This window comes from Sphaerodactylus townsendi, linkage group LG13 (genome assembly GCF_021028975.2).
Source record: "Sphaerodactylus townsendi isolate TG3544 linkage group LG13, MPM_Stown_v2.3, whole genome shotgun sequence".
In the NCBI taxonomy this organism is placed as follows: Eukaryota; Metazoa; Chordata; class Lepidosauria; order Squamata; family Sphaerodactylidae; genus Sphaerodactylus; species Sphaerodactylus townsendi.
The window spans coordinates 54,505,259-54,528,538 of NC_059437.1; the positions used below are offsets into that span (position 1 = coordinate 54,505,259).

The 23,280-nt window shown below is 45.9% G+C and overlaps 2 protein-coding genes across 2 annotated transcripts in view; both read left to right on the forward strand.

The window, feature by feature from the left end:
• Positions 1-7,219, forward strand: part of CFAP251 (cilia and flagella associated protein 251) — a 48,545-nt gene extending 41,326 nt beyond the window's left edge. The window contains exons 19-22 of the mRNA XM_048514532.1: positions 387-530; positions 4,706-4,934; positions 5,020-5,121; positions 6,964-7,219. Of these exons, the coding sequence (XP_048370489.1) occupies positions 387-530; positions 4,706-4,934; positions 5,020-5,121; positions 6,964-7,118 (630 nt within the window). The 3' untranslated portion in view covers positions 7,119-7,219. The remainder of the gene's footprint in view (positions 1-386; positions 531-4,705; positions 4,935-5,019; positions 5,122-6,963) is intronic.
• Positions 7,220-10,421: 3,202 nt separating this feature from the next.
• BCL7A (BAF chromatin remodeling complex subunit BCL7A) overlaps positions 10,422-23,280 on the forward strand; it is a 33,307-nt gene continuing 20,448 nt past the window's right edge. Inside the window, exon 1 of the mRNA XM_048514916.1 lies at positions 10,422-10,781. Coding sequence (XP_048370873.1) covers positions 10,690-10,781 — 92 coding nt within the window. The 5' untranslated portion in view covers positions 10,422-10,689. The remainder of the gene's footprint in view (positions 10,782-23,280) is intronic.

The window sequence follows — 23,280 nt, forward strand, 5'->3', positions numbered from 1 at the left end:
CGTGCTGGGAGTTGCGCGCAGCAACCTTTGGACCAAGGTAAGTGGGGAAGCGCCCACCATTAAAGGTTTCAGTTCAATTCAGATAAGTTTCCTGAAGAAAATGACCGCTTTGGAGGGTAGATTCTATGGAATTATATCTCGCTGATGTCTCTCTCCTCCCCAAACCCCACCCCCCCTGGGCCCCACCCTTAAAATCTCCAGGTGTTTCCCAACCCTACCTGAGTCTCAGTGAGAAAGGCATACATAAAAATGTCCCTAGGACCAGAATGCAAAGTGCTGCAGGAATTACTATCAATTGTTTAATGTGTCTAGTCATCTGATTTGCCACTTCAAAAGGTTTGCCTTCTCCACCCAAAACTTCTGTTCTGCATTACATTTCTTTCCAGGAACTGGAAGACTATTTTTACTATGCACAGTTGTGTCATCAAGGCATCAATACCATGGAGCCACGAAAGGTGTCAACGCATATTCCCTTGGAGCAGATTCCTTTTGTCATGCGAGCAATGGGATTCTACCCGTCAGAGGAGCAGGTCAGAAAAAGCAGGAACACGGCATGTATTCAAAGGTCACACCTTCTGATCTCGCTTACACTGTGACAGAAGTAGAGCGACCAGGATGATTTAAGTCTGGGGAAAAAAAACACAAAGAAGAGGAGCCTCGTAAAGGCTAACGGGTTTATCGTAGCACGAGCATTTGTGGAGCCTGTTTGCTCAGATGCACAAAGTGTGTCCTCAGTTGGCATGCCTATATTTACCCATATATTTACCCATATTTATTAGAGCCGTATTAACTGATATTTAATGGTTTTAATTTGATATATGTGCTCTATTTTATATGTTGTTCACCGCCCTGAGCCCTCCGGGGGAGGGTGGTATATAAACCTAATTAACTAATTAATTAATTAATTAGTTAGTTAGTTAGTTAGTTAGTTAGAATAACAACAACAACAACAACAACAACAACAACAATAATAATAATAATAATAATAATAATAATAATAATAATAAATGTGTATGTATGTGACTGCAGATGGAGAACAAAATGGAAAAGGTTACGGTCAGACAGCAGTTGCTGTATTCAGAAGAAAATTATTTTACTGTCATGCTCACGTGCCCCCCACTCCCCTTCTATCACCTGCTCTTTGTGCCAGCATTCAAAGACCTCCTGGTTCAAAACTAACTGCCACTTTAACAAATCACAGTTTTTTGTTACTTACAAAATGAGAATCTCAACCAAGCCATTCTTACCTTGACGGATCCAGTTCGTTTGTGATGTCTGAATGCAAGGTATGAAACTCAAAAGGCATTGGCCGTGACATTTCTCTATCAATGTATTGTCAAAGGCTTTCACGGCCGGAATCACTTGGGTGCTGTGTGGTTTCCAGGCTGTATGGCCATGTTCTAGCAGCATTCTCTCCTGATGTTTCGCCTGCATCTGTGGCTGGCATCTTCAGATCCTGAATCTTTGGATTCAGACCCAAATTTCTCTATCAATTAGCACAGTGGCTTGTTCCCAATGGCTGCAACGGCTAACAGCACCATTTGCCTAGTTTTGCTAAGTTAATTTTAGCACCTGTAGTGGGCGAGAAAATTTTGGTTTCAATTAAGACCTATGTGAATGCGATCAGATGTCACACGCTGCCCCAGCATTTGGAAAGGCACAATTTGCCGGTTTGGGTTCATCACTTAGAAAGCAGCTGGAGCAAAAATGGAAGAAAACTGGGCCAGGTGTTTTCATGTTTGCAGAAGAGAGCATCAAGGGAGTCTTCAAAGCGCCCATGTTGACTTCCTCCACGTTCCCACTTTTACAGTTTGTGCATTCTGCTCCTCTGGGGCACCCTCGTTTGGTTGCATTGACCGCCCAAGTGCACAAATGATTATCTGAGCAACGAGAAGGAAAGGCAGGCACGCGCTGGGAAGAGAGTGTGGGGTCTAAAATGTGGCTTGGCACTTAGGAGTCGTGGAGAGTTATTGCAAGAGCACAGCTAAAACGACCGCTTCCATCTCCTGAGGGGTTTGTGTGCATGTGTACTTGTGTGTGTGTGTGTGTTTGTGTGTGAATGCCTGAGTAACGAAAAGATCAGAGAGGGGGTGCTGGTTGGTGTGAAGAACACCAGCAGCTCTTCAAGGATGACTGAATATGTAGCCCAGTTCCCTGCTCAGTCGTGTGTGTAGCAGGGCAGATTCATGGCCTAATTTCCTCCACTGAGCAGAGATGTGCAGACACAATGGGAGCAGGGTCAGCACAGTTCTGCTTGCGGGAAACAGCGGGTGTGTGTGTGTGTGTGTGTGTGTGTGAGAAGAGGACCGATGAGGGAGATCTGCGACCTCTTCATCTCCTTGTTTGCCATCGTTGATAAAATGCTCATCTCCAGCAGGAGGAAAGAGACCGGATATGACTGGCTTTGCATTTGAACCCAAAATGTGTTAAACCAGCAGAACATGACAGCCATGTGAGTTGTGTTAGGCATGCCAGCTGAATCATTACTCTGATCAAACGTCCCTCTTGTTCATGCCTGTATACTCCCCATGGGCCCCAATGTACCAGTGTAAGTTCCTAGAATTGATGTTGTTTGGTTTTAGCCCTCCTGAAAGATGTAGGGTGCATACTAAGCATATAAATGTATGTGTGCAGGAATGTACAATCATTGGAGACAATTTGTTTTCCACATGGAAGCAACTGAAATCTATGCAATACTAATTTTTCTACCAAGCCTAAATGCATTCTAGTGCTTTAACAACATAAAATGCATAATTTGCAACTTAGCATTGAAGATTTGGCATATTTGTGGAATTGAGAACCTCTCTGCCTGCTCCACAGTGCTTTCCAAAACAACACACACACACACACGCACACACACGCACACACACGCACACACACGCACGCGCACACACACACACACACACACACACCCATCAACTCCCGCATAGGGAAGAATGGAGATACGCCACAAAAGTTGCACGGTATTTTCACTATCAGCTCTGCTGGCATACGGGAGGCCGAGAGAGGCCAACAAAGGTCTGCCCCTCCCCCTGGAATGCCCCTGGAACACCAGCATAGCTGGGGGTGGCATGCAAGTGCCAGGTTCTGGTGGAATGGGGGAAGAATGCTGGGGGGAAGAATTAGGACTAATAAAAGGAAACACTTCTTCACGCAACGTGTGATTGGTGTTTGGAATATGCTGCCACAGGAGGTGGTGATGGCCACTAACCTGGATAGCTTTAAAAGGGGCTTGGACAGATTTATGGAGGAGAAGTCGGTCTATGGCTACCCATCTTGATCCTCTTTGATCTGAGATTGCAAATGCCTTAGCAGACCAGGTGCTCGGGAGCAGCAGCAGCAGCAGGCCGTTGCTTTCACATCCTGCATGTGAGCTCCCCAAGGCACCTGGTGGGCCACTGCGAGTAGCAGAGAGCTGGACTAGATGGACTCTGGTCTGATCCAGTAGGCTAGTTCTTATGTTCTTATGTTCTTATTTGCCCCTTGGCTGGCATATGTGCTCTGGAGAGGGCATTTTATGCCAGCAGAAACCCAGCTACCAGCATCCATCTAGGTTTTTTTCTCTACATGGATATTTCTCTTCACTTTGGCTTCCAAACTAGAGACTGTTTTGTTTTGTTTTGTTTTTGGAGCGTCCACAATGCATCATGCTGCAATTGCCCCAGTTCAGTTCAGTTTTTTACTCTTCCGAATGTTTCCCCCAAAAAAACTGCTTTATTCCAACCTGTTTAGGAACAACTCAGTCCAAGCTGCCATCCTGAAGGAGTGGCACACGATTTCCTGCCCTAAAAAAAATCCTGCCGATATTGGCTGCATTTTTCTGTATTCACCTTTATGTGGGTGCCATTTTCCCAACATGGTTTCTTTGCCGTGCCACCAGATGGCTTTTGGATTTAAAAAACAAAGCAAAAAATAACTGTTATAGTGTTATAACGTTCTGTGAACAGTTATTGCCACTTATCTATTTCAAATGTTAATTGAATTGTTATATTGTTGTATGCATACATGGAGAAAGGTACCAAAAAAAAAACGGATGGCATGTTACGATGGCAGCCCTGATTCCCGCACTCATGAGAGCAAATGCAGAGTCAGTGTGGAAAGGAGAAGTCAGGAAAAAAGATGTTCTGACCAGAGGTGGGATCCAGCAGGTTCTCACAGGTTCCCGAGAGTAGGTTACTAATTATTTGTGTGTGCTGGGGGGGGGGGGTTACTAATTGGTGATTTTGCCATGTGATTTTTGCCTTAGTTACGCCCCTCCTCTCAGCAGTAGCGTACAGAACTTGAAGCAGTCTAGCAGGAGGTGCACCGGCGTGCGTGGCAGCCTGCGCCTGCGTGCATTCGTTTCCCGGCCAAGGACCGGCGCAGCAGCTGCGTCCTTGCCACAACCCTGCCCAGGAATGCCCCGCCCCTGGAATGCCCGGCCACGTCCCCATCATGCCCCACCCAGCCCCATTGGCGCTACGCTACAGTTTGAATCCCACCACCATGGGAACCTGTTACTAAAATTTTTGGATCCCACCACTGGTTCTGACCCAACTTTTACCCAGGAGTTTAATCTTTGTTGACTCAAGTGTCCTTTGATAACCACAGTGTCCTTTGTTAACCATAGAGTTGGTGCTGAATTGCCTTGGCAATGAACAGAACTCCCAGACATTCTGTTGGATCCAGTTGTTGTGTTCATGACGATGCGTCTTTATTCCTACAGGTTGAAAGCATGCTGAATGAGGTCAAGTTCGGTGACTATCTCGAGACCGGAAAGCAAGCGACTGAGATCGACTTGGGGGACTTCATCAAACTCTATATAAACCACCGGCCAGCCTTCGGGTTGTCCACCAAAGAAATCGAGGCTGCCTTCCGAGTGCTGGGTTATGAGGACGAGAATCAAGAGCCAAGCATGGGCAGGGATGACCTCCTGCTCTGGCTGCAGCAGAAAGGTGGGCGAGCCGAGCCCTGAGAACAAGCGGAGGGGGCGGGACAACCGAGGCAGTCTCCAATCTCTGTTCATCTTCCTCGAAACAGGAGAGCATTTCACAGAAGAGGAGCTGGCTGAGTGCCTCACCACACTGCTGGGCATGAACCCCGAGGGAGGGCGCCTGGAGGTGGGCGCCTACGACCCCACAGGTACTTTGGTAGCATTTTGCAAAACAAAAAAGAGGAAATTAGCATCTGAGTTCACTCCAGCGGTCCTCAACCTTTTAAAGCAGGGGTGGCCAACGTATGGTGCTCCAGATGTTCATGGACTACAATTCCCATGGGCTGAGGGGAATTGTAGTCCATGAACATCTGGAGAGCCATAGGTTGGCCACCCCTATTTTGAAGCCTGCAGGCTCCTTTGGGATTCTGGCACAGTGTGGTGGGCACAGCCACAAAATGGCTGCCATAAAATGATGGCCGCTGGAGGTGGAGCCAGCTACAAAATTCTTACCACAGCTTACCTCCAGTCACGCCAGCCATTCTCAACCAGGGTTCCCTGGTATCCTGGGGTGCCGTGAGCATGTCCCAGGGGTACCGCGGCAACACTATCGCCCCCCCTCATTTTTGTGGTGTCTCTCACCGACGCCAGCAAGGACATGGAGCTGGCCCATGGGGCAAGGCCTGCCACAAGGTCAGCAGCCACCCCCACCCCCCAGTGCTTCCCTTCACCCTGGGAGGGGAAGGTGGGGGTGTGGCAAGCAGGGGCAATGGGAGGGGAAGATGGAGGGTGGCGGCAGGGGTACCGTGAGATAGGAAGAGTGAGGTCAAGGGTACCCTGACCTCGAAAAGGTTGGGAAACACTGAGTCACGCAGTGAAGATCCTTCTGCTGTGGTGGCAGCTGTTGCCAAAGCAACGTTTTAAAATGTTGGGTATGTACGGCTAGTCCTCTCTTTTTCTCATCTTGAAGAACTTTTAATCTAATTCTTGGCTTTTTGCCATTCCGTATATACTGATTTGTTTCTGTCATTCCTTCACAGGTTTTTTACCCCCAGTGTTTAAATTGGTAACCTCCAAAATAAAAAGTTTAATTTTGGCAGTACATTCATTTTTATTGTAGAAATTCTCCCTGGCCTCGAGATTTTTACATTAGACCAGTGGTGGCGAACCTATGGCATTCCAGATGTTCGTGAGCTACAATTCCCATCAGCCCCTGCCAGCATGGCCAATTGGGGCTGATGGGAATTGTAGTCCATGAACATCTGGAGCCCCGTAGGTTCGTCACCACGGCATTAGACCATCTCTGCAGGTCTTCTTCGTCTTCTCCCACATAGCTTGATAATTATCTTTGAACGGAGTGTCATTTTGCACAGTTAAATATTCTTAAATATTCTTAAATATTTAACTGGATTGATAGTACTACACATCCTGAAGTATTACTACACATTTTCCTCTTCCTACTTAAAAAAAAATTATTTTAGTCTTTTTCCTGTTGATTTTATAGCTTCAAAGTGATCCAATTTTTTTTAAAAAATTGTTCTATTATTTATTGCATCGACAAGTGGGGGTTTGTGATTGTCAGCACCACACACCATCAGCACAACTTTTCATGTTGAATTCTTCTCCCTCTACTTTCAATCCTTTAATTCTAGAGTTTGTCTCATCTTAGTGGCCAACACTTCTAGTGCTAAAACAAATAGAAGTGGCGACAATGGACAGCCTTTTTCAATCTGAAATCCATGTATTAACTGCCCATTCATTGAAATCTATTGTCTTACTAGGTCTCGGGCAGAAAAGGATCTTTCCTAGCACCTGCTACATAAGATAATTGAAGGTGCCAGTAATTGAACCTGGAACCCCAGCGTTGTAACCCTTAGTGCTGTACCACTGAGCCTGCCCCTCTTCTGAAGGGGGTCAAGAATAGCCACCCAACTTCCTACTGAAGGAACTACTTAGCTTTGTAGATGTTCTATTCCACAGCCCACTGTTTTTAAGCTGTACTAAATTCTAAGATAAATTACGTTGGGCTTTTCTCCTCCTTTCTGCTCCAGGTGCAGAAGCCTTTATTGCGGAAGAAATTCCAGAGGAAATTACAGCAACACATTTTGTGGCAGAAATCCTGGGCTTACCCATTCCTGAACCAGCGGTAACGATGGAAAGCACATCTGATACCAGGAGCAATGACCCAAGTCTTGATGACCCCTAACCCACCTCATTCTTTCTTTTGTATTTGCTCTAACGATCTATTTCCTTTGAAGCATCTGCAGAAATTATATTGTCTTATTAAAGGTGATGCTCCAGCCACAATGAGCTCTTAATGGAACTTAGTGCTCAAGAAAGGATTCTCGGACTAGTCTAACCAAAGAATCCCTAGCGTCTGTTTTGGGCTGCGTTGCCTATCTTTGCTTATGAAGTCTGAGGGCAGTTGATATAGGATGCAGAATACTTCCAGATATTTAAACAATTAAGCAACTTGCTTCTGGATGAGGAGCTGGGTTCCTGTTCAGACCAGTGTGGATATTTCTGGTACACATTGCCACCAGAGAGGGATCTTGGGAGGTGGGAAAGGAGGCTATCTACCCAGGCGCCACTCACCTCGGTCACGTGGGTACCTGCCTTTCTCCTGAGCATCCAAAACCCAAGGCAGGTGACAGAAAGAAAAAAAGAGTATAAAACAAACAAGATGAACCACAAACACCAGAAGTGATATAAAATACAATAAAAGCATGTTTAAAACACCTTAGGCCTCGCTAGCATATCTTTCGCCTCCTCCTGGCTCAAGCTGACCCCAGAGCTCTCTGACATAACTCCAGAAAATCAGGAGAATAGATACTCCCAACCTCTTCATGAAGGCTATTCCACAAGCAGGGGAAACGGCTTGAAAAAGCCCAGGCCTTGAATTTATTTATTTTTGTTATTTATAGCCTGCCTTTCTAGCTGAGACTCAAGGCAGATTACATGGTATAAGTCAAGGGCAACCAACAAGATGGGACAGCCAATGAACAGTGCAATAGGGCTAGGACTGAAGAAATCGGAAAACAAACAAATCTAAAACTGAGCTGCAAGAAACCTGAACCCAAGCATAAGGATATAAACACGGTCAGTTAAATGGGGTGGAAACTATCCACTCTGGAGGATACTGCAGCAAAAGGCAGTGATACAGTAGTGTAGTGACTTTCTGAATCATTTAATGATGGACGGTCCTGTTTGTGCGTGTGTATTAAGTGCCATCAAGTCGCTTGAAAGGACTCATGGCGACCCTATGAATCAGTGCCTCCAATACATCCTATTGTTAAAACAGCCTTTCTCAGATCTTGCAAATGGAGGGCCAGGGGTTCCTTGGGGCTTTCCCCACTTACCATTTGCGGCGCGCTACTCCCAGCGCGCTCCCGGCATGAGTGATTTCTTCCACGGGGTTGTGTTTCCCACTGAAGGTGCCGTTTCTTCAGCGCCAAAAATGACACGCGCTGAAGGGGCGGGAGAGCAGCAGCATCGGGGCGGCTGCGTGGTTGCTGCCCTTGCAAGTGGGGAGCGCCACTGGACCCCGCGCTACTTTCCCGGAGTAGCTTGCAGCAAATGGTAAGTGGGGAAAGCCTTCTTGATTGAGGCAGTCCATCTCAAATTGGGTCTTTCTCTTTTCCTGTTGCCATCATCCTTTCTTAGTGTTATTGTCTTTTCCAGTGTCTCTTATTTTATTTTATACTATTGAATTTCTACACTGCCCCACCGCTCTTGGGCTCTTCTTTTCATAATGTGACCAAAGCATGATAGCCTCAGTTTAGTCATTTTGGTTTCTAAGGAGAGTTCAGGGTCCTATTTACCAAAGCCCTCTTGAATAGTTCCGTTTTGCACAGTTTGTAGAAAGTCAGGAGAATGTCACCACTAATGTCCTAATGTCACCACTTCCTAATGCCATTCCACAAGATGGAGGGCTGTGACTGATAATGCACAAATATGGGTCGTTATTGATTTTGTCCACTAGCAAGATGGCACTTGGTTAACACGTCAGACACAGAGGGTCCTAAACATAGACTTGGTTGGCATGTGAAATATTTGCAAGGCAGGTGCCAAGAAGGACATTGAGGCTATTCTTACAGTGGAAAATGTTGTGTTCAGTGGTTTGGTCATGGCCTGTGAGGTGGTGGTATTGTTTTGTGCCTCTGGCTGGGCTCCAATGCCTTTCAAAGACTGCAGAAGCAGAAATACTGCCAGCTAAGTCTTTATGTCACTGTATATCCCATGGGAGGGGGGCTTCAACTATTGAATACACACATGGACACACCTGAGACTGTCATATACTAAACCAGACCATCCATCCATCTTGTTCAGACCAGTGTGGTTACTAGCCGCACACGCTGCCACAAACTCTTGTTCTCAGAAAGAACATACTTCTCCTCTCAAGGAGCAGCAGTGGCGTAGGAGGTTAAGAGCTCATGTATCTAATCTGGAGGAACCGGGTTTGATTCTCCGCTCTGCCGCCTGAGCTGTGGAGGCTTATCTGGGGAATTCAGATTAGCCTGTGCACTCCCACACACGCCAGCTGGGTGACCTTGGGCTAGTCACAGCTTCTTGGAGCTCTCTCAGCCCCACCTACCTCACAGGGTGTTTGTTGTGAGGGGGGAAGGGCAAGGAGATTGTCAGCCCCTTTGAGTCTCCTGCAGGAGAGAAAGGGGGGAATATAAATCCAAACTTCTTCTTCTTCTCCTCTTGGAAGGGGCTGCAGTGGGCATTTGGGGTTTTTCTACTCTCCAGGATCTTATGCTGAGGCCTTTCCCACCACCGGCGTCTTCTCAGCCAAAAGACAAGAATTGAACCGGGGAACCTCCTGCATGCCAAGCAGATGTTCTACTTGGGAGCTCTCCCATGAACCTCTGCTTGGTGCAGGATAAACGGTGCCAGGAGGCCACTCTGGACGGGGATGCTTTGGTTTTGGCCACTCCCAGTGACACAACTTTGGGAATTTCTAAAAAGGGGCTCAACATTTGAAGGGATCGATACTTCTTGGGGCCTATTTTCACATCAGCGGGTCTTTGTTTTCCTTTAATTTAATCTGCAGCAATTATCAAGGGACATTATCTGGCTCCCTTGCAGGGAAAGATTTACTTGTTCATTGCCCCACAGGACGCCTTTACTAAAGAGACAGGACAGCCCCCCGCCCCTCCCGCCCAGCTGGCAACCTTGAACTGCCCAGTGCGGGAGGGGGGGGGGATGGGAACGTTTTAATTCGAAAAGTCTTTTTGTGTGCGTGCTTTAGTGTTAACGTGCAACTTGCGCGAGGCGCCGTGACCCGTGGAGGTTACTCTCGAGTAAGCCCACCCATCACCGCGCTCCTCTTCCCCCTCGCGGCCCCGCCGCTCTCCTCCCCTCAGACCAGGAATGGCGCCACGAGGCCCCGCCCACCGCTTCTCTCCCAGGCCCCGCCTCTTTCCCCTCTTGCTTCTCCCCGCGGAGGCAGGCGGGCGGGCGGGCGAGGGAGGAAGGAGCGGGGTGTGCGCGTGCGCGAGGTGGCGCATGCGCACTGCGGGGGCCTGGCGGGGGCCGGCGCTCCAGTCCCAGCCAGCGGCTCGCTCCTTGTCGCCTTCCTCCTCCTCCTCCTCCTCCGCTCCTTCCCGGGCGGGCTGAGCCGACGAGCCGGGCTTCATTGTGCGCGCGGGGGCGCCGCCAGCGGAGCGAGGCCCGGCCTGCCTCCTCCTCCTCCTCCTCGCCTTCCCCACCCCTCAGCGCCGCCCGCCCGCCTCCCTCACCGCCCTCGCCTCAGCAGCAGCAGCAGCAGCAGCATGTCGGGCCGGTCGGTGCGGGCCGAGACCCGCAGCCGCGCCAAGGATGATATCAAGCGGGTGATGGCGGCCATCGAGAAAGTGCGCAAATGGTGAGGCGAAGGAGGTGCTGGGGGGAGGGGCAGCCCCCCTCAAGCACACGCCCCCCCGCGGCACACCCAGCTGCCCCCTGAGGGGGTCCCCCACAGACTGGCCCCCTCTCTTCGCCTCCCGCCCCCCGCCCCCTTGGAGGTCTCCCCCCACCCATCCTTGGCCTGTGCCCCATTTCTCCCCCCGACCCTTTCCCCTAGTGCCCCCCCCCCCAAGTATCCTTTCCTCCATTCCTTGGCTCTTGCCCCCGCTTGGGCTCCTCTGCAGCCCCTCCTCGCCAGCATCTCCTGAGAGTTTCTTCCTTCTCCCCCCACCCCAATTCCTTGCATCTCCCCCTTGAGAGTTTCCTCCCTTCCCCCCCTCCCCCCATGCCCTTTGGAGGGGCTCCCCCTCTCTTTGTCTCCCCATCCCTTGTCTTCCCCCTCTGGTCTTCCATCTCCCTTCCCCCGTCCATTTGCACCCGTCCTTTGGTCCTCTGTCAAAGGCCCCCTTCCCTTTTGGATAAGGACTCCCCCTCCCCACCCAGCCCCCTCCCCTCTCGGTGGCTCCATATTCTGGCATCCTTGTTAAATTTCCCACCAGTGTGTCAGTTCCTGTCGCTGCTGCTGCTGCTTCCCCCCGTCCCCCGTTTGCCAAACCCCACCTTGGCTTTTAGTTTCACGTGTCTCCCTTCTCCGGCTTCCCCATTCATTCTCCATTTCGGCAGCCTTTGTTACACGTGCCTCTTCTTTCCCTCCCTCCCCTGGGATCCCAGCTATGGCTGGTGGTCTTCTCTCTCCCATCTCTTTCTTCTCTCACTGGCAGCTCAGCCTCATGTATTCGTTTTAGGTGCTGCGATCCCTTGTGTCTTTCTCTTCTTGCTTATGTGCACAAGGCTAGATTCCTTCGTCTTGCCAACTGACCACTCCACATCCTGGACTGGAGCCGAGACCTTCTGAGTGGTGGCCCCTCCAGACGCAGTTCCTCAGTCACTCCCCAACCGCTTTGCCCATATCTTTGCCCATAACAATACCTCTTTGTTGAGCTGCCTCATTCTCTTGGACGTGTTCTGTTCTTGTTCCACCCTATCCTGTAACCTTTTGTTACAGCTTTCCCCATCCATGTATTCCTTGTGAACATGCTTCCATTTAGTACCCCTGGCTAAGATGTTGAGAAGCTCCAAATGCTGTATGTTTTGCTTTATGATGTCTGTCTCCAAGAATTGTTTCTCCTTGTTCAGAATGACTGAAAAGGTGTGCTGGTCTAGGGAATGGGGGAGTGTGTTAAGGTAAATGCTGTACATGTTTTTCTTTCACATCCCTGAAGAAAATCTTAGGGTGTCTCTCTCTTGAAATCAGGTGCCGTTTTTTAAGTGTGTGTATGTATCTTAATGGGAACCATTAAAGCAGATGGATTTTTAAAATGATTCTTTACTGTAAAATTAGATCCATGCTCGCTGTATTGTTTAATTATGTTGGTTTAAATTCTGTGGAGCTTGAAAGGATGTAATTGCTACTTGAATTTGTTTGAAATCATATAATTAAAGGTTATAACCTCGGTGAAATCATCCCCTTTTGTTAAATCTTTACAACGTTTTGGTATTTTGCATTTTTGTGGGGTTTTTTGTCTAGTGTTTATTGTGGAAATCAGTGTGGCATAGTTAACAATGCTGCAAAATGGTTATTGAAGCACAATAGACAATCAGTATGAAGTTTGGTATTTTTGGAACAGATAACATGGTGTGAATATAATTCAGGAGGGCCTTATTTTATTTAAACAGCTTGATTGAGTCTTATAATTTTAACCTAAGTTTTGTTCAGAGATCTGGAATTCTCAGGTTTTGTCTCAGTTTATAGAATTTAAAGGCTTTGTGTTGGATGACACGAGGGATCTGATTCCTGTGCAGCAAATGTTTTTGGATGTTTTGTGAACAAGCAGAATACAGAAAAAATATACATTTCTTTCTTCTCCTTGGAGTGGATGACTTCAAACTAAAGCTTTGAGGTTTGCCAACAGTCCAGTTAACCTGCAAGAGACAAAGGATCAGAATCTCTATTCTTATGCTGAAGGGGTTTTAAAATAATAATCCTCCATTGTGTTAAAAAGCCCAGACACTGACAGCGTTGTAGTTCAAAGTTCCTATGGATAATTCTACTACTGTATGGCTAAGCAAATGCTGTTTGCTGGCTGGCTAGCATCTTTGAGTCGAGCATAATGCTGAGAGATGACCCATCTTCCTTATCAGTACTGTTGTAGCTGTAACTATTCTTGTTAAAGGAAAGCGTGCTTCTTGTTTTCCTTTCGTCACGCTTTAGTTTGAGGAAGAAGACAAAACCTTCTTTTTCTTGCTCAACAAATAAACCAGGCTAAACTTTTTTGCCAAGCATTTTCTGTTGTCATGGCAACTGTGCACAGGTGATCACAGTGGTTCATTCCTCCAAGAGGAGAGTGATGGGGGATTCCGCTGGAATTTTGTAGACTTCAGTCCTGACGCAGTGAGCAGTACTTAAAGGGCAGCCTTCTGCTTACTGCAAATGCCTGGTCTGATCTTTGAAAGGATTGTTTGTGCCTCTAATTCATTCTTCAAATTGACTATACAGAGATAGGAATAAATTAATCTAATAAGACTGCAAATAAAGAAGGAAACATTTCCTAAAATGTGCTAGATTTTCTTGGTATTCTGATTCAGTATTTTTGAATCATAAAGATGGCTAGCACAAAGTTAATATTTTGCCATATTTCCATGTGTTGCATTATTGTTCTGAAGACTGCAGAGACAAAACTTGCCAAGGAAGAACTTCTGTTGCTGTAAACACCAGTGGATCCCAATATCTGTTGGGGGGAATCTGGAGAAAATCGACTGTGCTCAAGTCAGAACTGTGACAATCCAAGCTACTTGGATGCTGAGACAAATAAAATATTTGGTATGGTTGCCACTTAAAGCACTTTTCAGCCCCACCTTTTTGTTGCTGTTCATATTGGAAAAACAGACAGTTCTAAATGCCTGAGCACTGGGTTTACGATGTGTGGGAAACAGGGTATTCTGACTTCTAGAAAGATGGTGTTCAGCTGTATTTCAGCCTTCTGCTTAATGATGTGTTGTTGCTTTTGGTCTAAGGCAGCAACCTTAAACTTGACACTAGAGACCCTAAGTTTTCTGTTGACACCTAGGATTTAAAGATTTTTCTGTCATTCTCAGTAGGGCTTTAATGTTGCATCAGCGTGATACACAGACAGATGCTTTCTGGTCTGGAGAACTTTACATTTAGTGTATTGTTGAAGGCTTACGTTTAGTCCTCTGGATGTGGATCTGTTTTAGAATCTCTCTGAGTCGGAATCTGTGATTAAATATTTTTTAAAGTTGTAAAGCGCCTCTTGTTGATTCTGTCTGTGCTTGGTCTGTAGCAGCAAAATAACATGGCTACCCACCCTGAATGCGCTTAAAGATGTTCTTGTTTGCAGCAGTATGAATAAATTTAAATCTTAACCACCCTTTTCTTACCTGACTGTCTCATAATTCATATAAAGTTTTAGTTTTCAATTCTGTGCATGTTTTTTGGGAGAATGGTCTACACCTGGACCCTACTGCAGATTACTTAGGATTGGACTGAATGGACTCACTTACTCGACTGAGGCAGCTTTTGGAGTTCTGTAGTTGCAATGCCAGTAGTTCGGAGGTCCAAACTGAGACGATGTTGTGTCATTTTAGTAATTCTCAGATACGGTGGCCATGGACGGTGTTAAACGGATTGAGCCTCTATAGCAGCCATTCTCAACCAGGGTTCCCTGGTACCCTGGGGTGCCGTGAGCATGTCCCAGGGGTACCGCGGCAACACTACCCCCCCTCATTTTTGTGGTGTCTCCCACCGGCGCCAGCAAGGACATGGAGCTGGCCCATGGGGCAGGGCCTGCCACAAGGTCAGCAGCCACCACCACCCCCAGTGCTACCCTTCACCCTGGGAGGGGAAGGTGGGGGGTGTGGCAAGCAGGGGTAATGGGAGGGGAAGGTGGAGGGTGGCGGCAAGGGTACCGTGAGATATGAAGAGTGAGGTCAAGGGTACCCTGACCTCGAAAAGGTTGGGAAACACTGCTCTGTAGGCTGCAGTTTGTGGGAAATTTTTAGAGCTGACGGCAGTTGAGTGGTCTAACGTCTGAGAACTATCGCCTTAAACATAAATAATTTTGACATACAGTTTCTTCCTTGTGAGTCAATATTTATCATTATTTAGCACAACGTCTACCATCCACTTCAGCCCTAAGGCTTTTGAGCAGCTTACAACATAAGCCAATATAGCAGCAGTATTATGCAAGCTAAAACCCATCCCATGTGAACAAATCAAAGTATATATTGCTTAAAATACTCTCTGACATACAACGGTAAAAGACAAGGTAAAAGCAAACAAGAAATCAATCGTTAATATCAACCCAGTTCCAAAATACCTTTCATAAAACAGCAGGACCTCAGGAGCAAGCGGGAAATAAGCAATTTTTAAACCGCAAAGCAAGCAAACAAAACTAGACAACTAATAAATAGCAAATCAACAAAAGGACTCACCAAATAAAAACACTTTGGGTTGGCACCGGAGACTCAATGCATTGCTGGACAAGCAACCAAGGGGCAGACATTTTATATATATGAGGGCTGGGAACCCCACCTGGACTTCTTAAATTTTAGCAAAATAAAATTGTAAATTAGTATGTGCTAGCGATGTAAAAATTATGGAAATGTTGAAGTCTAAGGGGGTAAAACAACTGATTCTTTCTCTCTTTTTTTCCAGGAAAAAAAATTGGGGTCAGGATTGTAATCTGCAATATTTCCCTATCAAATCTAAGCTATTTTTAATTATTTATAAACATAAAATGTATAATTTATCCCTTAGTATGTAAAATTGTCCTGTTTAGCATATTTATGGAATTTAAAAGTATCAATGTCATGTTCTTTAAGGGGAAAATGCAAATATACTCAAGTATTTGAAAGACTACTAACAGGGTATTGTCAGAATAAAATAAAGACTGGGTATAAATAAAGTAAATAAACATGGTTGTGTTTTTGAAGAAAAATTTGCAAATACCCCCAAATACTTGATGGTATTGCAAACTGTTGCACCCTGTGCTACTGTAGAACATAGATCTTTAATTTTTGCCATCTGGGAGGCAGAAAGAAATAAAAGTTGAAGGAAAAAATAAACTCTGGAGTAAATCAAAGAAAGGGTATTATTGAGACAAACTCATAGTCACAGTATGTTTGTATATTAAGCTAAAATGTATAAAAGGTTGAAATACCCAACTTCTCCATCTGGTTCAGAATGTGACAGATCAATTATTGTTAAATAATTGACCAACACAAGCATAATTAGTCTATTTTACAACAACTATGTTCACTTTCTATTTGTTTCTGAAATCAGTTCAGGATCCTGATCATGACCTGCAAAGTTCTTCATGTAGGACTCACATATTCCAAAGACATCCTTCTTCACATATTCCTGTGAACCATCTACTGGTTGTTCATGTATGTAAGATAGTCAACCTGGCATCCACTAGAACTGTGATTCCCAACTTGGGGTATGTGTATCCCCAGGGGTATGTACCAGAGTGTTTGAGGAAAAATTACATAATGTGTTTGCTAATATGGTGGTACAATTTTAGGGAAATGGTTTGCCCAAGGGTATGTGAGTGAAAAAAGATTGGGAATCACTATGGTTAAAACCTGCCTTGTGCCTTTTCTTCTACTAGCTCTCCCACCCTGCGGGATGGGGGGTCCCTTAGAAAGTGAAGGAGAGTGCTGTGTCACTAAGTTCCTGGGAGGTGTTACAAAACTATTTAGATCGCTAGGGTTTTAAGCAGTGTGTAGACATTTTCATGCAGGGTTTTTCTAGGTATGAGGTGGGTTATTTGAGGTTCAGTTGGAGGGCTTGTTAAATCCCAGGTCCCCATGGTACGTAGAAACTTGATGGGTTTATTGTAGCATCTCTCAGCAGCATGTGGTGGAATTGCAAAGAGTTAGAACTAACTCATATTTCCATTGATTAAAAATGGGGGCCGGGTTTGACCAATAAAAAGGCTATGTTTGGTGTCATGGGACTTGCATGGACAAAAGCCATTCTGAATTGGGGGTGCGGGGGAGAGGCTGTGTCTGGCTCTAACACAAAGCTTATTTAGCATTTGGCATCAGCACGGCATCACAATATGTTTGCATGAAGTCCTTGTGGTTGCTAATTTAAACTTAACTTTGCACCATTCAGTGGTGATGAAAGAATTCGTTTCTTTATCCATTGCTTTTTATCGTGGCTCCAATACTCAATTAAATGGTGCTTTTTAAAACAATAATTAAATTATGAGAAATTATGGGGTGAAGAAGCTACGTAAGTGATAGAGGTTAGCCGATTGTGCTGACAGTTACCGTTAACCCTTATTTATTTTTATATTTATACCCTGCCCTACCCCCCCAAAGGGCTCAGGGTGGCTTACAATGGCATAAAGCCTAAAATCATACATAAAGGCCCTGTCCCTTGGTACAGCCACCAGGATATCCCTTGGCCCTGGGACCACCAGTAGATTCCCCTCCACCGAGTGGCGAGGTCTCCGAGGCCGATATTGGGAGATACGGCCCTGCAAGTATGTGGGTCTAGGTTAACACCAGAACTCAGTGTAGATATTCCAGGACTTGTGTTATATGGTCTCTGCTGGCTGCTCCTCTAAGCAGCCTCATCGCTGCAAGTTTTAATTTATGGATCAGCAACAAAGGTAGGCCAGCGTAGTGCGAGTTGCAGTAATCTAGCCTGGAGGTGACCGTCGCATGGATCACTGTGGCGAGGTTGGACTGGGAGAGGTAGGGGCCAACTGCCTAACCTGGAGAAGGTGGAAAAACGCAGTCTGGGTTGTTCTTGTGACCTGGTTTTCCAGCAAAAGGGTAGAGTTCAAGGTCACCCCAAGACTCTTCACTGATGAGGCCAACTGTAAGGCCTCACCATCTAAGGCTGGCAGATGGAAGTTCCCTGGCCTCTCCCCCTGACCCAGCCACAGGATCTCTGTCTTTGCTGTATTAAGTTTCAGTCTGCTTGTTTTCAACCAGCCAGCCACAGCTTCTAACCCTAAAGAATGCTGGAGAGCATCAAGGGCGGAGTCCGACTGACCCTGCATTGTAAGGATGAGTTGGGTGTCATCAGCATACTAATGGCACTGTAAACTGTAGCTCCGTACCACCTTCAGCAGTCACATGAAGATGCTAAATAACATTGGGGAAAGGATGGCTCCCTGCAGCACCCCACACCTGATGGGGTCTCGCTGGATACATCCTCCCCCCCCCCCCCAGATGTCACCTGCAGTCTGTTTATGTACCAGAACAGTTTTTTCATGGAGCTAGTAAAAATAGAAGTGACTCTGAAGAAGCTAGTATTAAGTTTTATGGTAGGAATAATTATAAAATCTGATCATTTAAGTCTAAAACCTGATAGCTGAAAAATGTCAAATTTCCTAAATTTGGGGGCTGCCTTCTAGATTCAAAGGAAACTTGTCAAGATCTCTTTGATTGTATTTTCTATGTTTTAAGTTTGGATTTATAAGTCGATTAGAGCCACAGGAAAAGGAGATACAAATATTTTCATCAGCATCCTGATCCCAGGATGCTTAACTCCTGAGGGGCCGCAATACTCCTCTGTCATGCTGTAGGCTAGGCTCTTTGTATTCCGTGGTCAGTTACAGTGCATCAGGACTGTTTGTATCAGTGTTGTCAAATATGCAGCCCGAGGGTCTTATCCAGCCCCTTGAGGGTGCTTATCAGGCCTGCAAGCCATCTGAGGTGCCCCCCCGGCCAGATTGAGAATGTGGCGGGTGGGTTGCTTCATCTGGGTTATGGGCCTGATAACCGGTGCGGACTCGTCAGTTCAGCCCCCCTCCGCCTGGTGCCATTGTGGGGCCAGCCCATACAGTCACCCCTCTCCCCGGGCCCAGCCCAACCAAGTCACATTTATGTCATATCCTGCCGCCATAACAAATGAATGCGACACCCTGGCTTATGTCCTCTGGAAACATTTTGTCAAGGTACGCATTAAAATGTTTTCTAGCAATGGGCAGAACTCCTGCTTTTTTTAAAAGGTTTTTTTTGCTATATGAGCACACTTCTCAAAAATGAAAAACTGCAAAGAACTTTTGGGGAGAAACCCCCCCCCCCCCCCCCCCCGTCATGTCTCAGCTGACTTATAGTCACCCTGTAGGATTTTCAAAGCAAGAGATGTTGAGAGGTTTTGCCTTTGCCTGTTTCTGAGTCTGTTCACTGGAGGTCTCCCATCCAAATGCTTGCCAGGATCGGATGAGATCAGGCTAGCTAGCCTGAGGCTATCCAGGTCAGGGCATGAAGCAAGTTATGCCCGTTAAATTCACCATAATACTTTCAAAGCAAGCTTAAGTAGAAATTTGGCTCTTTCAGCCAGACATGAACGGCCTCTTTCCAGTCTTGGCTGCACTGCATGCCATTGCCCCTCAAACATAACGGATTTGTATTTTGTATTCCATCATAAGGCCCAGATTTGGAGCGTGTCACACACACACAGCTGTTTTAGACAGCAAAACCCAGGTAACCATCTGGCCTTGGTTCACAGGACATTAACTCCTCTGTATGTGGCCTGCACCATACGTATTGCTGTACTCCATGGGCTATACCAGGGGTGTCCAACTCTGGCACGTCAGATGTTAATAGACTACAATTCCCATCATGGCCAATTGGCCACGCCAGCAGGGGATGATGGGAACTGTAGTCCATTGTAGTCCATGAACATCTGACGCATCAGAGTTGGACACCTCTGGGCTATACAGTGTAAGGCAGGTCTGTGACTGGCATAGCTCAGTCTTTAAAAAAGGATGCATTGTTTGCAAGATGGTCTTCTTTTTTCCTTACCATATATGATATGCCCTATGTGTAGGTTTGAGATTAGTTCATCAGAATGTTTAATATGTAAAGTTGTTTTAAATGTATTGGTGTACGTTTGTACCCCAGTCATCCGATGTATGAAGCTATTAGATAAAAAAGATTTCGTGTTCATTTCTGTGGCGGCTCCAAATAAGGGAAGGAAGATGCCCTGGGCAGCAGTCAGTAAAAACATTCAATGCTGTATCATACGGGTCTATATGGCCAACAACATTCTGATACCATCGGGAATCTCAGCACATGCTGTGCAAAGCACAGCTACCAACGCAGCCGTAGATGGTTGAGCCTCAGTAGAAGAATTATGTAAAGCAGCTATATGGTCATCCATTTCATCCTTTGTTAGATGAAGAAAAAGAAGAGGAATTTGGATTAATATCCCCCCCTTTCTCTCCTGTAAAGAGACTCAAAGGTGCTTACAATCTCCTTTCCCTTCCCCCCCCCACAAACACCCTGTGAGGTGGGTGGGGCTGAGAGATCTCCAAAGAACTGTGACTAGCCCAAGGTCACCCAGCTGGCATGTGTTGGAGTGCACAAGCTAATCTGGTTCCCCAGATAAGCCTCCACAGCTCAAGTGGCAGAGCAGGGAATCAAACCCAGTTCTCCAGATTAGAATCCACCTGCACTTAACCACTACGCCACGCTTAACACTTATTCATTGGCCGATGCTGCCTTTGAACATGGAGTGCCTCAGCTTCTGGTGGACGGTACCAAGTTCCCGCTGGAATAGAGGGACACCACTACTGGAAATCCCATAATTCAAGATACCCTGTCCTTAGAGTGAGAATGGAACTTTGGATACTTATTGTGAGGGTTTCTTCTGCTCTGGGGTAAGGAGGGCATCTTGGCCACCCCCACCCTCATAGGGAACATACTATTACAGACAGTAATGACGTAAAGCATCATTTCAAGACCGGGGAACAATGCAGTGAGACATCATTTTTCACACAGCTGCGTTAAAGCTGGATGACAAAATTAGAAGGGAGTGTTAAAAAGAATGGCACAATCTCCATAATGAACTATCGAAAATGTCACAAACATTCATCGTAACTTTATTCACTGTGTGCAAGTGCACTTCTGAATCGCTTGGTCTTACATTCTGCAGGCCGATAGGAGTATGGGAACCTTCTTGACGATATCAAAATTATTTTGGCTTCTTTTAGAGGCAAGATGGTACAAATATATACTAATTTATGTTTGTATTATTTTAATCCCTGTTCTCGGATATCATTTGTGCTTCTCTAGCTTGTAGGAATCCCTAAAAAATAACCAAATGGGCTAATGCTTTACCAAAAAAAAAGAAAAAGATTGGAACCACCACATGCAGATTTGGGAAACGTGGGAAGCTTGACGGCTGGCTACCTTCAAGGGTTCGGTTGCTTGGATCGCATTCAGCCTTTGTTGGAGTCTAATTGCCGAGAACAGACGCGTCCATCTCCATGTTGCTGCTGACATTGTTAATATGTGATTTGAGAAGAACTTCTGCAAAACTGGTTTCTTCAGCCTCCAGTCAAACATCTGCTTCAGACACGAAGTCTTTTTTATGAAGTCTTTTTGTGACTTGATAGTGTTGATTATGTGTGGCTTGAACAAAGGTTTCCCTTTTCAGACTTGCATTTGGGTGGGTGAGGAGTTTGATATTTTGTTAAATGTTGCCTTCTGTTTATTTGATAGAGCCCCCTCTGTAATGTGGCATTTTAGGCACTAAAATGCACTCCTAGGTTTGTAATTTAAATGAATAGAGACCAGAAGTAAGTTGGAATTAAGTTTATTTTAATACCAGAGTAGATGCCATTTGAGAGTTCTGTTCTTGTTTATGTACACTGTATGGCACTATATGGCACCAATGCAAGGGCACTATACACCAATGCAAGACTGGCACACTTGTGTGTGTGGGGGGTCTCATTTTCCCTCCCCCTGATTTCCTCCCTCCCTTTCCTGAAAACCCCCATACCTTTCCCCTTGCCCTCCTTTCTTTCCTTCCTACCCATAAGCCAACCCATCTTTGTCTCTTCCTCCTCTTCAATATTCCCTCCTCTAGTCTCCTCTCACTGGAAAAATGCTGGCTGGGCTCAGTTGTGCAGTGAGGAACTTGCCCAGATTTACGTAGGGCACCTCACGTTCCCATTTCCCTCCTCACATTGTTTCTCTCTTTCCCTTCTCCTTGCAGTCCCCATATCCTCAACTTTCCTTGTTTCCTTCTCACCTGCCCACCTTTTATCTGCTCCCCTCCAATCTTCAGCTATATTAATTATGTATTTCATTTATACCTCACTGTTCTCCACATTGGGGGCCCAAAGCCTCTTACTTCATTCTCCTCTCCTCCATTTTATCCACCAATAACCTTATGAGGTAGGTTAGATTGAGAATGTGTGGCTAGCCCAAAGTCTCGCAGTGAATTTCCATGTCAGAGTGAGGATTTGGATTTTGGTATCCCATACCCTAGCCTGAATCTCTGCTTTATACTGGCTACTGTTGGGTAGCTGAAGGTCCCTTTGTGATTGCTGCCAAGTCTGGCTCTGACCAGTTCTCCTTCAAAGGCCAAAACAACACTGGAAAGTGCCCTGTTCCCTCCCCCTCCCTTTTAGTCACCAGGCACCAATCATATTCTGGTTGCCTGGCCATGGTGACTGAAGACGTTCATTTCTTTAAATTATAAGCACAGCTTCTATCATTTATTTATTTTTTATTTTATTTTCTATACTGCCCACCCCCAGAGGGCTCTGATCCATGTACATAATAAAACCATTAAAAGTCATAAATAACAACAAAAACAGAATTAATTTAAAATACAAACAAAACAGCAAAAAACCCTAACATTTGGATGGCAACCCGGTAAAAGCTCCATGCCCCTGGGAGGTGACCAGGCCAAACAAATAGTGGCCCGAGTAAGATGGTATACCAGGGGTGGGGGTGGGGGTGGGGTGGCATGGGAGGGTTTTAACTTCCTGCCCCAATGTAGTTTTTAGGTTCCACATTTTTTCTCAGGTTTGTTCTTGTCTGTCCATAGCCCCAGTCGCTAGAATTAAGTATCCACAAATGGGGCCATATTGAGAATTAGGTTACTGATGATGATGGGCACAGAGCGGAAGAAGCTAGATGCAGTTAAACCCTTTTGAAATGAGATGTGTATATATTTAATAGTATACCTGGGTAATATTGATTTGAATTCATACATAACTTCCTCTGAATTGTGGTCACAGTAGAATTGTAGGAGACAATTTCCTTCACCTTGAACCCATAACTCCTGGTCCTAGTCTCTGGAGCATCAGAAAGCAAGCTTGCTCCCTCGCCAACATGACTTCCCTTCAAATATTTAAACATGGCTATCATGTCGCCTCTTAACCTTTTCTTCTCCAGACTAAACATATCCAGCTCCCTAAGCCTCTCTTTGTAGGGCATGGATTCCAGGCTTTTTACCATTTTGGTTGCCCTCCTCTGGACCTGTTCCAGCTTGTCAATATCCTTCTTGAATTGCAGGGCCCAGTTCTATACACAGTACAGCTATCTATAATATTTGCAACAAAATCCTCTTAAAGGTGGTTTGGTTTCCTAGCAGTGACATTTGGGTGGTTGCTTGCCGACTGTGTGTTTGTGTCTCT